The sequence below is a fragment of the Leopardus geoffroyi genome, chromosome A1 (assembly GCF_018350155.1).
Source record: "Leopardus geoffroyi isolate Oge1 chromosome A1, O.geoffroyi_Oge1_pat1.0, whole genome shotgun sequence".
Classification (NCBI taxonomy): domain Eukaryota; kingdom Metazoa; phylum Chordata; class Mammalia; order Carnivora; family Felidae; genus Leopardus; species Leopardus geoffroyi.
Window position 1 is genome coordinate 104,829,834 of NC_059326.1, and position 14,597 is coordinate 104,844,430.

General features: G+C 41.4%; 1 protein-coding gene across 3 annotated transcripts in view; it reads left to right on the forward strand.

The window, feature by feature from the left end:
- The window catches only part of MEGF10 (multiple EGF like domains 10), a 178,315-nt gene extending 166,306 nt beyond the window's left edge, over positions 1–12,009 (forward strand). For all 3 annotated transcript variants that reach the window (XM_045487499.1, XM_045487508.1, XM_045487515.1), the window contains 6 exons: positions 658–894; positions 2,352–2,479; positions 3,697–3,820; positions 8,353–8,397; positions 9,171–9,377; positions 10,640–12,009. In XM_045487499.1, the coding sequence (XP_045343455.1) occupies positions 658–894; positions 2,352–2,479; positions 3,697–3,820; positions 8,353–8,397; positions 9,171–9,377; positions 10,640–10,821 (923 nt within the window). In that variant the 3' untranslated portion in view covers positions 10,822–12,009. The remainder of the gene's footprint in view (positions 1–657; positions 895–2,351; positions 2,480–3,696; positions 3,821–8,352; positions 8,398–9,170; positions 9,378–10,639) is intronic.
- Positions 12,010–14,597: the final 2,588 nt, after the last annotated feature.

Here is a 14,597-nt window from a genome sequence, read left to right on the forward strand (position 1 = left end):
GTGGCTTAGTTGATTAAGTGACTTCAACTCAGGTCATGATCTCGTGGTTCGAGCCCTGTGTCGGGCTCTGTGCTAACAGCTCAGAGCCTGGAGCCTTCATCGGATTCTGTGTCTCCCTCTCTCTCTCTGCCCCTCCCTGTCTTGTTCTCGGTCTCTCTCTCTCTCTCAAAACTGAATAAACATTAAAAAAAAAAAAAAAAAGAAATGCTGAGGATAGACATAGACCTAAAATTAAGGTTAGGCAGTTGAGACATTTAGGAGTTAGCCCTTCATAAGCTTACTACTGCATAATAAATAAAGCATGGTAAAAACTAGATAAATCGTTACCACCAATGAATTCCGCCTCTGGTCTAAGCATTTAATCTGCAGTGTGTGGGAAGCTCCCAAACCCTAGTGTGGAGTCTTTGGGTTCAGGAAATCTGGTCTCATTTTTGAGGCTTAGAGCAGCCTTTTTCTGGGCACAGACAAACCAAGAGCATCTGCAAATGAAGAATGTTTGTTTTTCCTTCCTGCTGTTTCCAAAGGTTTCTGAATTAACATTTCACTGACTGAACATACCCAGTCATTGGCACGGTGAGACAGTTTTGCGAATAGAGGGCAAACATTCATCTGGCAGGTTGTCGTCCTTGCTCAGATCTCTTCTTTTCCTTTGGCCAGCTGGTGTCATAATCGTTGGAAATCTGAACAGCTTGAGCAGGACCAGCACAGCTCTCCCTGCCGATTCCTATCAGATCGGGGCCATCGTCGGCATCATCATCCTGGTGCTGGTTGTTCTCTTCCTCCTCGCGCTGTTCGTTATTTATAGACAGAAGCAGAAGGGAAAGGAATCGAGCATGCCAGCAGTTACCTACACCCCTGCTCTCAGGGTCATGAATGCAGACTATGCCATTTCAGGTAAGACTGGTCCCTAGAGCCATCCTATTCCTTGAAAAGTAAGGTTTCATCCTGGTTCTCTGAAACTGGGTGTTTGGCTGTGCCGTCCATCAGCCTGGAGGAAAGTGTATGTTGGGAAAACATCCCTTGTTGCAGATGTGTTTTATATGTTGACAGGAGAGAATGACCACCGTTGTCTTCTAGGAGGGTTTTGAAATTGAATTCATTATGAGATTGCTTTAGGGGCGCCTGGGTGGCGCAGTCGGTTAAGCGTCCGACTTCAGCCAGGTCACGATCTCGCGGTCCGTGAGTTTGAGCCCCGCATCGGGCTCTGGGCTGATGGCTCAGAGCCTGGAGCCTGCTTCCGATTCTGTGTCTCCCTCTCTCTCTGCCCCTCCCCCGTTCATGCTCTGTCTCTCTCTGTCCCAAAAATGAATAAACGTTGGAAAAAAAAATTTTTTAAGTTTTTTAATATTTGCTTATTTTTGAAAGAGAGAGAGAGAGAGCAAGTAGGGGAGTGGCAGAGAGAGAGGGAGACACAGAATTCGAAGCTGTCAGCACAGAGCCTGGTATGAGGATTGAACTCACAAACCGCGAGATCATGACCTGAGCCGAAGCCCGCTGCTTAACCGACTGAGCCACCGAGGCATCCCTGAGGTTGCTTTAGACTTAGGGAATTTCAACCTGGTGGCAGCTTTCCTGGGCATCTAAGCTTTTGCTATATGTCAGGGATAGGAAGTGGAGAGAAGGAGGTGTCCATAATTTTGGAAAGTCATGGAGCAGGTCTTCTGTCTCTGGCCTTGGGTTCTTAACATAGTGCCTTCTAACCTGTCCCTGGGCCCATACACATCATTAACTGCATAGCAACCAAGTTATATAAGAAACAGTTTTGTGGGATTAGCAAGAACCAAAGCCGTTCATTGAGAAAACTCCTTAGAATCTCTCTGTCATACGTCCCCATAAAGGTAGATTTTTAAGTGACCTGCTCATTCATCAGAAGTAACCACATAAACTTGAACACTTAAATATTTATTATTTTGGGCAATTATTGCAGGATTTCAGGTGGGTCACATGTCTATAAATACACTGATTCTGGGGGGAATACACAAAGCAGCTGATTTACTTAATAGTGTATTTCTAGCAAAGAATATTATGGCAAGAGCTTAAGTGTCTTAAAAAAAAAAAAAAGAGGAAAGTTACAACAGGATTCGTTTCAAAGCAATGGCTTTCCAGGTGTATAAGCCTCAAAGCAAAGAGGACTTGTCTGAGGACCCGTGCACACTTTTTTGGGAGGCAGGTAGGAGGGCAGACACCTGCTGCTTCTAGAAGCTTTGCTGAGTATGCTAGGCAGGAGGGGATTCTGCCCAGCCTGTGATTTGGAAGCGGTACCAATATTCATACTTGTTATTTTGCCTTCTTTTTACGTGCACAGATTTAGAAGAGCCTGTCACCTTAACCGTTTCCTTCTCTTCTTACAGAAACACTTCCCCACAGCAACAGCGGAAATGCTAACAGTCATTACTTCACCAACCCCAGCTACCACACGCTTACCCAGTGCGCCACATCTCCGCACGTCAACAACAGAGACAGGATGACCATCGCAAAGGTGAGAGGAAATGGCTCCAGGTCGCCGAAGGTGGGTAGGGGGGCGAGGAAAGGAACGGGCATATGGGGGAGAGCTGCCGTTTCCCAGATGGGGTTCTAGGAGCTTGATATCTCTTATCTCGTTGGTTCCTCCCAACAGTCTTGCGCGTGCGTATTAGAATCCCAAGTTTACGGGTAAAAAACACAAGCCTTGGGGATTTTAAGTCACTGCAAAACACAGCTTCCTAGTTGCTGAGGGAGGCAGCTGCAGGATGAGTCATGGTCCCCGGTCTCCTTGTCTCCAACTTGCGCTGTTTCCGTTGCACCTCTTTGGAAAAACGTTTCTCATACTGCATGAGGTTTCCAAGGATGTCTCAGAGCAGACCTAAGCAGACTCTATCCTGGGCCTTTGCTTTCGTCTTTTCTGACCACGTCTCTTCTAATGCCCTTTGGGGGCCCCCTGCACTTTCCTAACAAAAACAGCAACCACATGCATTTATTTGGGTTCAACCACATGAGATTTCTTTTTTGTAGGTCACAAATGATCAAATAGCAACAAACTATGTGCCAAGCATTTCTAATCATTTTACAAATATAAATTCATTTAATCTTCATACCAACTCTATGAATCAAGAGTGATTTTTATCTTCATTTTATATAGATGCACAGAGAGGTTGGATACCCAGGCTTTTCCTCTTGTGTCACTCACCTCACCCCAGTCTCTTCTAGATCGCTCCGAAATCCCAAACATTTCTTCCTTCTGAGTGCCCCAAATTATATTTCCTGTCTCCATTGTCTTTTTTAAAAAATATTTATTTATTTATTTATTTATTGAGAGAGAGAGAGAGAGACAGAACAAGGGAGGGGCAGAGAGAGAGAAGAAGAGAATCCCAAGCAGGCTCCACACTGTCAGTGTTTGGCGGGAGAGCTCAAACCCAGAGTTTGGTGTTTTCACTTCAAAGTTCTTTGCATGTTAACCCAAGTAAAGTCTAATGGGAACAGGGCGACTAAGTGAAATGAAGAACTTGAGGCCATAGGGGGTTTAGTTGGGGCCAAGAGACACGCACTCCTGCTGCCCTCTGCGGCCTGCCCGGTGGTCACCTCCGCCCCTCTGTGCGTCCTCACTGGAAAAGCAGCCCTCGATTCCTGCCCCGGACATGCTTTCCCCAGATCGGCAACACTGTGCTGTGCCACGCTGCGTTCTCTTTTGACGCCGTTTACGGTTTATGTTTTTAACAGTCAAAGAACAACCAGCTGTTTGTGAATCTGAAAAATGTGAATCCCGGGAAGAGGGGCCCTGTGGCGGACTGCACGGGGACGCTGCCGGCAGACTGGAAACATGGCGGCTACCTCAACGAACTTGGCAAGTTCTCCCCGTGTCCGTCCTCAGCAGGCTCCTTCATCTTTTAGTCACCTCAGATAGTCAGAGATTGATGATCTGCCAAAGCGATTTATTGGAAACATGCCTAAAGAAGCAGAATGATAGAATTATACTGAATGCCTGTATGGGGCTTATTGCTGTCCTTAGGTGCTTTATTCATCCAACAAACATTTATTAAGGTCCTGGTATGTGCCGGGGATTGATACAAAGAGACAAGAATCCCTGGTTGCGTGTAGCTCCCATTCTCACTCCACATATGTTAACTTACATCATTCTGACAAGTATGTACTGTTGGTAAGTACGTTCTATTACCGTCACCATCGTGTCCATGCGACGGTTGAGAAACTGAGTCACGAAGAGGTTAAGTAACTTGGGAAAAGTCTCAAAGCCTATTAAATGGTGGTGCTGGGATTTTAATCCTGTCAGGGTGGTACCAGGCTATGTGTTCCTCTTCACTCTCTTTTACCATGGGCCACCCACACTTGAGAACCCCTTCCCTTTAGGTGAAGAAATGAAACTATCAACAGGAGTACAGTAAGCCATTGCTTTTCAAACATTTTGGAATAGGACCCCTTCACACTCCTAAAAGTTATCAAGAACCCCAAAGAGCTGCTGTCAGTATGGGTTATATCTTTTGATATTCACCATATTCCAAATTAAAACTGAGACCATTTAAAGTAGTTATTTATTTGCTTGTAATAGATGTCATCTCATTTCGTGATAACATAAAACATTTTTATGAAAAAATCACTACATTTTCTAAAACAAAAACAAGTTAGTGAGAAGAGTGGCACTGCTCTACCTTTTTTTATAAATCTCTTTAACATCTGGCTCAGTAGAGGATAGATTCTCGTGTTCAGCAGTGATCCCACACTTGGTGCAGCTCTCGAAAAACCACTATGCATTTGAGAGAGAATGAGAGAGAAACAGGAAAATAATGTCGTTGTGCTATTATGAGAATAGTTTTGATCTCGTGGCCCTGCTGAAAAGGGGGTAGGGCTTCCTAGACCACCCTTAAAGAGCTGCTGTGATTCCCCAATGAGAGAATAGTGCCATTGCCAAGCTGTTGCACCTCATTTTCAAGGAGGTGCTTGATGATACCGTAATGGATGTGTGCATTGCCTTATGGGTAATGAGCCCTTTCTTTTGTATTTATTTGATGGCGGGGCTTCCAGAAAACCCAGTTAAATTTGAATTTCAGAGCAGCAACAAATATTTTTGGTATAAGTATATCCCAAATGTTGTAAGAGACATACTTCCCCTAAAAATAATTTGTTGTTTCTCTGAAATTCACATGTAACTGTCCTTCCTGTGTTTTTATTTGCTGCATCTGACAACACTCCTGGGCGGTCCTTTCTATGAATCTTGTTTTATAGAGCAATAAACTGGTCATCAAAGAGAGGTTAACTCTCTTATCATCCAAGATTTCATAGAGGAATGGCGTAAAGCCAGGTCTCAAAGTTGGTCTTCCAACTACTCCTCCACTGTTCTTTCTGTGAAGCCCTTCTATGTCAAATCACCTGAGCTGGATGTAAGAACCAATCTTTAAGGGCTCTGGAATCCCTTATTACTATTGGAATGCAAATGTTAAAGTAGGAAAACGAGTACAAATTCTTTACTTTTATTTATATTCTACATTTATATTGAACATTATCAAGTAGCTGTGTATTTCTGAACATAGTTGAATGATTTATATACCAGATTCACACTATATGTATTGGTTAAATCATTTAACATCAGAGAGATTTTGTTTTATAAATTTTTTGTAATGTTTATGTTTGAGAGAGAGAGAGAGAGAGTGGGGGAGGGCAGAGAGAGAGAGGGAGACATAGAATCCGAAGCAGGCTTCAGGTTCTGAATTGTCAGCACAGAGCCTGACTTGGGGCTCCAACTCACAAGCCCTGAATCATGACCTGAGCTGAAGTCAGACATTTAACCAACGAGCCACCCAGGCACCCCGAGATTTTTTTTTAAAGTCTAAATTACATGAGTAATGTAGCTCAAAGAAATACATGAATTGGTGTTAGTAAAGTACTACCTGGCACTAATGAGAGAAAAGTTCTCTTATTCCACCTACACCTGCTACCCATGGTCCTGACTCTAGAACACAGTCACTACGGTGGTCACAGATAAACTTCTCTGCCCACGGAACTGATTGTTAAAAGTATAAAATCTTCATTGGAAATTCTGGATCTCTTTCATGTGTTACTGTCTGTGTCCTTTATAGTTGTTGCACAGAAAAAGTCTGCCCTTACCAAGAACAGGATAAGGCACACTATGGATGATAAACTGAGTAGGTGATTTGAATGATGGAAACGTTGTTGTGATGTTGTGTGAAAGAGGCCTGAACTTGACCCAAAAGCCCTGAGATTGATTCCTACTTCTGTGATAGGGCGCTGGGCTAATCATTCCACTGCAGCTGATCTCTTCATTGTGACTTAGGGATAGTGATCCTGTTGTGACTCCTTGAATGAATTAGATTAAGGTAGGCTTTTGAAAGCATCTATCCAGGAATTGAGACATGAGGGAGTTTATGAGAACACCCGCCTGCTCCCTTGCTAAAACAGCACCCAGAGAGAACTTGGCAGGGACGCTGGTCTAACAGTGCCACTCTTGTTCCCTAATTTACTAACCGCCTCATGCTGATTCTCTCATGAGCCCCTTGGGGGACTCTAGCCATTGCATAGCGAAGATCGAGATGGACATCTCATGAGACTTTGCTACAATTCGGAGACAGCTAAATGAATCTGGCTGAGTAGCAAGGACAGGGTTCCTTGATAGGGAGCTCTCAGAGGCCACAGGTCCTGCCCGTCTTCATGCGGTCCCTTTATAAAGTTTGGGAATCCCCAAGACCACCCTCAGGATCAATGATTTGGCAGACAGACTCACGGAACTCCCTGCAAGCTGTTATACTCATGGTTACAGTTTATCCCAGCCAAAGGATACAGATTAAAATCAACCAAGGGAAGAGACACAGTGGGCAGCATCAAGGAAAGTTCAAAGTCAGAAACTTCCACTTGTCCTTTCCCAGTAGAATCATGGAAAGTGCTAACTTTTCCTGGCTACAGTATATGACTATATGCATGAAGTATTCCCAGCCAGGGAAGCTTACTTCAGCCTTGGCGTCTAGAGTTTTTACTAGAGTTCGATCAGGTCAACACAGTTGACCACCCATGTCGTTAACCTTTCATCCAGACCATCTGGAGATTAAAGTGACACCAAGTGCCAAGCCCCCTTCCATAAATCACTTTGTTAGACGATCCAGTGTAGCCCTAGGCCCCAGATAAACAAAAACACATTTACTGGGTGGGATAGCCCAAGGATATAGAGATCACCTTCTAAAATAGTTCTTAGGGTGAAAGCCAGAGGCTCACTTTGGTTAGGTTAATTCACTCTTCATCCTTGTCCTGCCTCCCTGTGTAACTGGGCACCTTTCCCACCACCTAGGAACTTGGCTTCACAATCTGGACCCAAGAGGAAGGAAAACAGTCTCTGAGAGAGGAAGGCATTCCCATTTCCCGTCCCATGATGATTGATATTACACACATCCTCTCCCTTTAGGGGATCCTCCCTCCTTCTCCACAAAAGTGTGTCCCACAGGACATACAAGGAGTACATGCACAGTGGCAGGGGGCCTTCTCCTTACCATTCTCCTTCTTATGTGACTATTCATCACAAGTCGTTACTTGATTCTCTGTTTCTAATCCAAGTCTATAACATTTCTTTAAAAGATCATTGAGGAGCCCTTGAAATGCTTGCATGTAGACTGAAGTTGGGGGTCACAGGACACGTTCAACATTACGGTCATTGAAACACACTCATTTATACGGTGCCTCAGAATTTATGAGGCTTTGCATATGCTCCAATTCACTTAATGATCACACCCACCCTGTAAAGTTTGCAAGGCAGGTTTTGTTTTCCTCATTTGAGAGACAAAAAAGTTGACACGAAGAGAGAGCTGAACCTCTTGTCTAAGTCACGTGGTGGGCAAGTGATGAAGTGCAAGTCCTTTGTCTCAGTTCTAGTCCTGGCTTTGTCCTTTCCATAGTACAACCTTGAATCAAGTGTACCGATCCATCCATGCCTCGTTCTCTACCTTTACTGATTAAGTAAAGTTTCACAACGCACTGTAAATGAGCAGAATGATCATATACATACATGATCCTGCAATAATTGCCCAAAATAATAAATATTTAAGTGTTCAAGTTTATGTGGTTACTTCTGATGAATGAGCAGGTCACTTAAAAATCTACCTTTATGGGGACGTGTGACAGAGAGATTCTAAGGAGTTTTCTCAATGAACGGCTTTGGTATGTATGTATTTTAAATTCTAAGCGCTGAAGACACCAGGTATGAGTGATCTGGGTACAAAGGTTTGGAAAGCAGCAGCTCGGTTATTTCCTGCAGTAGGGAAGTAGTAGGTGCTCAAATGAGCTTCCTCCACGACCTTGGAATATTAAATGTTTTTTTCATTTCCAGATCTCACTGGGCATTTTTTTTCTTCTTTATCACAGGAGCTTTTGGACTTGACAGAAGTTATATGGGAAAATCCTTGAAAGGTATGGTCTAAGTTTAAGGAAGAAGTACATTTATCAGAATCATAATTTTTTTTTTTTAATTTATCTCAGAGACTGAAATAATTTGCTAAACAAGCAAGAGTGGCAGTTCAGAGAAAATGTAGAGTTGTTAGTGTGGTTAATTACTCCATGAAACAACACAAACAACGTTCACTGAGATCAAAAGCATGACCATGGGTGGATCATGTTAGGGCATAAGTTTGGGGAACAAAGGTTTTCAGTTTGCTGGGGAAACATTCATATTTCCTTGAAAAGATATATGACTTATGGGGAGCGAGAAATGCAAAAATGGAAACAACAGGGAAAATAAGAAGAGCTCCACATGGTTAAATGAATAACTTCATGTGCCCAGTCCTGGGGTTTTACCAGGAATCTTCATGTCACAAATGCCTCCCTCGCCGTGATGCTAGAAACTTCTTGTGCTCCCAGGGCCATCAGCAGGTGGTTTCTAGATTGAAGCCTTCGGGAATTAGTAAATTAAAATGGAATTAATTTGGAGTGTGAAAATCAAAATTAAATCAAATCCACAATGTTTACGTGGATACTCACCTTAGAGAGGAGCTGAAATTACTCTATGGCTGAGTCATTTTATAGCAGATTCTCTCCAAAATAAGTGACGAATGTATGGTTTTGTTGTAGGCGTATACAATTAGAGAAAACTAGCTACAAAGGAAAAGAAGTAATCTGTCCAAGTAAGTCATCCCAGGGGAAAAACCAATGTTGTCCATGCTTTCCTCCCCCATCTCTCTTCACAGATTTGGGAAAGAATTCTGAATATAATTCAAGTAACTGCTCCCTAAGCAGTTCTGAAAACCCATATGCCACTATTAAAGACCCACCTGTACTCATCCCCAAAAACTCAGAGTGTGGCTATGTGGAGATGAAGTCACCAGCACGGAGAGATTCCCCATATGCAGAGATCAATAACTCAACATCAGCCAACAAGAATGTCTATGAAGTTGGTGAGTTCCCCTAACCAAAGGAAGAGCCTCACCTAAGAATTTTTTTTGAAATGATTTTAAAGTCTTTGGGAGTCTTTGAGAGTACAATAACAGTTCATATAAATATTATTCAAAACAGTGGTCATATTTTAAGTGCAAACCTGTGTTTACAGTGATCATATTAATTGGTGTCACCTAAATTTTTAAGGGAAGATACCAGCTAGAAAATTTAAAGTAAATTTTCCTATCTCTCACCTGGTCACCCATCTCTTGCTTTGTAACCATAGTGAATATTTGAGCCCCCATGTGGAATTGCGCATGTGTCACCTCAGGTATTATGTCGCGTTAGCCAAAACAAGTGGTTCAGGTGGATGAAGCAGGTGGTTCCATTTCCTGATTGCATCCATTACATTCATGCTCTTAGCAGGATTGAACATTTTACTTTTAAATGTGTCTAATACATTGCTAATATTCTCAGATGTGAATCTGATGGAACTTAATAAGAATTCAATTTAAAATTAGAATTGTTTTGATTGCCCCTTACAAATACCATTCAGGGAAAGTTGAAACAAATCAGAAGTATCATTGAGTAGGTAGAGTAGGGCCATGTATTTTAATTTTTCTCTCTCTTTCTCAGCGTTTATGATTTAAACTTTAGAAAATTCTCTACTGCTTGTAAATGAAGTGGCCGATTTAACTCTAGTCACTAGCAACTTAGGCCATCGACATGTCACTGAGAAGATAAATAACTATTCATAAAGAATTAAGGCAGCTTTTTTACAGTGGAAGTTGTAGTGACCTAGATTTATCGTTGAAAAGTCAGTTACTATTCCGCTTTGGACCGTCCTGTAAACCCACCACTTTAACACAGAGCTGAACCGAGAGCATGGGTCCTGAGTCATAAAATGAACTTGTTAAGTATTTCCATGAACTGAGTTAGCCTAGAAGGACCTTAATCTTCTGACCTGTGGAGTCAGGGGTTTGGACTAGATCATCTCCAAGGTGTTTTTCAGACAACGATTCATATCCAGGATTTCTGTGTATTCCTTGGATGTCTCCATCCAAACCAGTGGCATGCAGAACACCATTGTGTGCATCAGCTGGTCTCACAGCCCAGAGTAGCCACCCCTAAGTGATTATAAAAGCATCATTTGTTTCATAAAATAATATTTATCTTTTTATAAATGCCCCTCTTGTATGTTTGAGATTTGCAAGAAATGCCATACTCTTTTCTGTCTAAATTTTCCACTGCTGATGAATTCACGTGTCCCTGGTTGTCACAGAACCTACAGTGAGTGTTGTCCAAGGAATATTCAGCAACAATGGGCATCTCACCCAGGATCCATATGACCTCCCAAAGAACAGTCACATCCCTTGCCATTACGACCTGCTGCCGGTCCGAGACAGTTCCTCCTCCCCCAAGCAAGAGGATGGCGGCAGCAGCAGCAGCAGCAGCAGCGAATGACACCAAAGATCTGCCTGGTAGCCACTGGAAGCTTCCAGAACTGCAGTTGGTTCTTCTCTATCCTCGAGTTTGCCACCTTATGGGAATGTTCATCTCCCTGGTAGGCAACTGTTGGACGTGAACCAGAAAGCTCAAAGCTGAGGCTGGCTGATCGTAGGTCCTTCTTGTACTGGTGGCCTGGAAGGAGATATCAGTGTGACTTCCTATTCTTCTTAGTTTTAGAACTGCGCTCGTGAAGCATGACTTCCTATAAGATCTTGGCTAAAAGCATGAACTTGTAGAAGTCCTTGGGAGGGAGTTGTGGGCTGCAGTGACATTGGTGTTTGGTTGAACCATTAAAATCTGAGTATTTTCTTTCTCATTTGCATTGCAGTCCTGTACCTAGGATTGTGCAGTTTATCATAAAATCTGGTGTGAATCACTAAACATGTAGAAGAAAAGGGGAGTATTATTGAGTCCTTACATTTTTTTTTTTTTTTTGCACCTGGATTTAGAATTATAGGGATAATATGAACCCAGGAAGAAAAGTTCTGTCGAGTGGCATACTGGATAGACTTTGAATAAACTCTAGAACTGGTTAGCAAATTTAAATATGAAAACTTTAGACTTTTTTAGGATGAAGAAATAAAAAATTAGAATTATTTTAGCTATAGTAGCATTATTTCACAAATCACTGTCCAGATGTGGCAGGCAGAGGTTAATCTTCTTTGACCCTTGGCCCACTTTAGATCCGTGACATCATTCTGATCCCTGTCCCCATCATACACATTCACCATGTAAGGTCCATGACATATCAATAATTATTTCATAAATACAGAAAATAGATTGTTTTATTTTTGACAGACTGGATTGAACGAGTGTATAATGATTGGAAAAGGGTGTAAATTTTAAGTGTAAGAAGACGTTTTGGTTTTGTAAACCATTAGCGACACATGCTGTAATATAGAATTAGCAGAAAGTTTTGATTAATTTTTCCCTAGACGTGACCGAAATATTTTTGTGCATATTTGAGAAAAGGGCACTTTCCTTTTATTAATTGTCGATTTAGAGAAACTATGCTTAAGCTGGTCTTTTGCATTGCTAATATGACATGTACCCCGTTTTTCATTAATTTGTATTTCCATTTTTAAGTTGTATAGTCTATGTTTTGTAGTGCTTGGATTGTTAATGAAAAAAAATTATGTTATATGTTCTCTGTTTCTTGTATTATTGCCACTTATCTTTTTGCCTGACAAAAATGCATTGTTCTTTCTTTCCTTTTGGAGGGAGGAGATGAGAATATATAAAATCAAATCTATTAAAATTGGTCATTACTAAAATAGTAAAGTAACCATAGGCGAATGGCTCATGCTTGAAATAGAGAAACTTGTTACTATTTCAAAATGGAGCTCCTTTTGATTTGTGTGTTCTGAGTCTTGGTTAAAGCAGGGAGAAGGGGAGCGAGGAACCATCGGTTATTGAGCACGTACTGTAGGCTGTTCTTACGAAGACCTTCATTAGGGTGATCACATAATTGATCATCCAAACCGGGACACTTTTGAGTGTAAATGAGGGCATTATTAATAATTAACCTGCAATGGGCCTAAATCTGGACCGTCCCAGGTAACCCAGAATGGACGCTCTTCCTGTGCATACCTATCAGGCAATAATATTTTTTGCTTCAAAGCCGTTGTCTCAAGAGAATGCCAATAGAATGGAAGAAAGCTGGTTTCTCTTTGACCTACCTGAGCCAGCGGAAGGGCTAAAAAGCTGCGTGAGGAAGCGACTTCATGAGAAAGAACGATTGGTTGTGAATCCTTAAAGGCATGAAACCCTCTGTGGTATCCTGTCTCGGTGAGTCAGTTAACCTATGTGTATTGTGTATCCATTCTGCCAGTAGCATATGTGAGGCACTGTCCCTGCCAGTTATTGAGTTGCCACTTATCTGCAGGGATTTCACGTGACACACCAGCACCTGTGATGGCGACTTGGTCAGGGAGGTGATAGAACACACACCTGCAGCGTTAACTCCTTTCATGGCTTGGCTGCTTCTTACAGAGAACCCCAAAGTTAACTCAAGGAAACAGAATTACCTGGAGCACACCTTAGAAACAATTGATTTTTTCCAATAGTTAGCCTTAGGCTGACCCTTGGACTGTAGGGAGTAGGCGTCAAATTGAGACACTTGTGGCCTTTTTTGGTTTAGAAAAGAATCTTTTCCCCCTTCTTTTTAAAGCATCATCTCTTCAGTGCTCCGCGATACATTGAGTTTCTCCGTTATTCCTTAGAGATAGTTGAACAAAAACAACTTTCTTTTTCTCATTCCACTATATAAAAAAAAACAAAAACAAAAAAACAAAAACAAAAAAGACAACCCTGAAATCTTCGCGTACAAAGGCAACAGCATCTCCAGCAGAAAGCCTGGGCAGCAGATGCCGACTCCAACAGGGCTCTGCTGTCCGTCCCTGTGCTGCTGTCCTGACACTGCATTTGCATCAGAGGTGAGTCTTACTCACCAGGGTTCACTCAAGATATTTCAAATAACAGAACACATACGGCGTTTTGGAAATGGTAAAACGACATGTTGTATTTGAGAGGTCTGGTTAAGAAGTCAAAACTTCCTCGATATTTTATATTGATTTGGGTAAAGAGAGAAATACTTCTGTCAGAATGAAATTTAAAAGACAAAAGGACCCAACACGTTTTTATTTTCCCTGAAATGACCACCTTTGGACTCTTCCAGAGATATCAAATGTAAGTTAATGTGATGTCATTCATCACACGCAGTGAATCTGTTCTCATGACCTTTGAATTCATTCATTTGGGACCATAAAATTAATTTCTTCCCTACATCCTACAGTGGTCAGAGCAGGGCATGAGTTTGGCAATACAAAGGAAAAGCCGTTCACATGGGAATGTCAGCCAAACTATTCTTTCCCTAGAGGTTGATGTAACAGAAAATTTATAAACTATTTGTATTTTGTATAAATACATCAAAATTGGCCCGATTAATAGCTTACGTACTTGCATCAATATGGAGAATATGTTATTTATAGGTAATTATATGATAAGGAATATTTCATAATTATTTACAATACTTGATATAAATTCCTCTCACATGCTATAGTAGTTATGCTAAGAAAGAACTTAATGTGTTTAGCATTTTCTCTATGGTAAATTACATTCACCAATTTTAGGAAAAACAATATGGAATTTTATAAGATAGTTATAACCTCCCAGCCAATTCCATTAGCACAACCAACGTGTTTTGAGAGAAACGCAAACAACTTTAGGAAAATGTGGAGATCCAAAGAGCCACAGCAGTACTTGACAATTATTGGGGATTTTTAATCCACGTATATTGAAAAAGTTGTACAAAAGGATTACCCTACTCTTTAGAATTCGTGTCATTATTAGAAGTCCGGTTACCACTTAAAATAAGATAAAGTCCTAAAAAAATTACATTTTAAGGTCACGTTTTCTTTCAAATAACAAATTTTCTATCTTTGGGTAATGTCTTTGTTATTTGAACCAAGTATTTAATAGATACTTTGGTCTTAAAGGCTTTATGTCACGGAAGTGTATATAGATGTGCAAGTGTGAGTCCCGTGGTGTGGATGAGTGCTTATTTCTTGACTAAAGATGTACAGCAAACTGTCCTTTTAGGGTCTTCCTACTAGTGGTGACCTAACATTGGGTCTGCTTGTTTTCATTCCGTATTTAGTCCAGGCTTCCTTTTGATATGAACAAATCGCAACATATATTTTTAAGGAAAAAAATCCAAATACATAAGAATT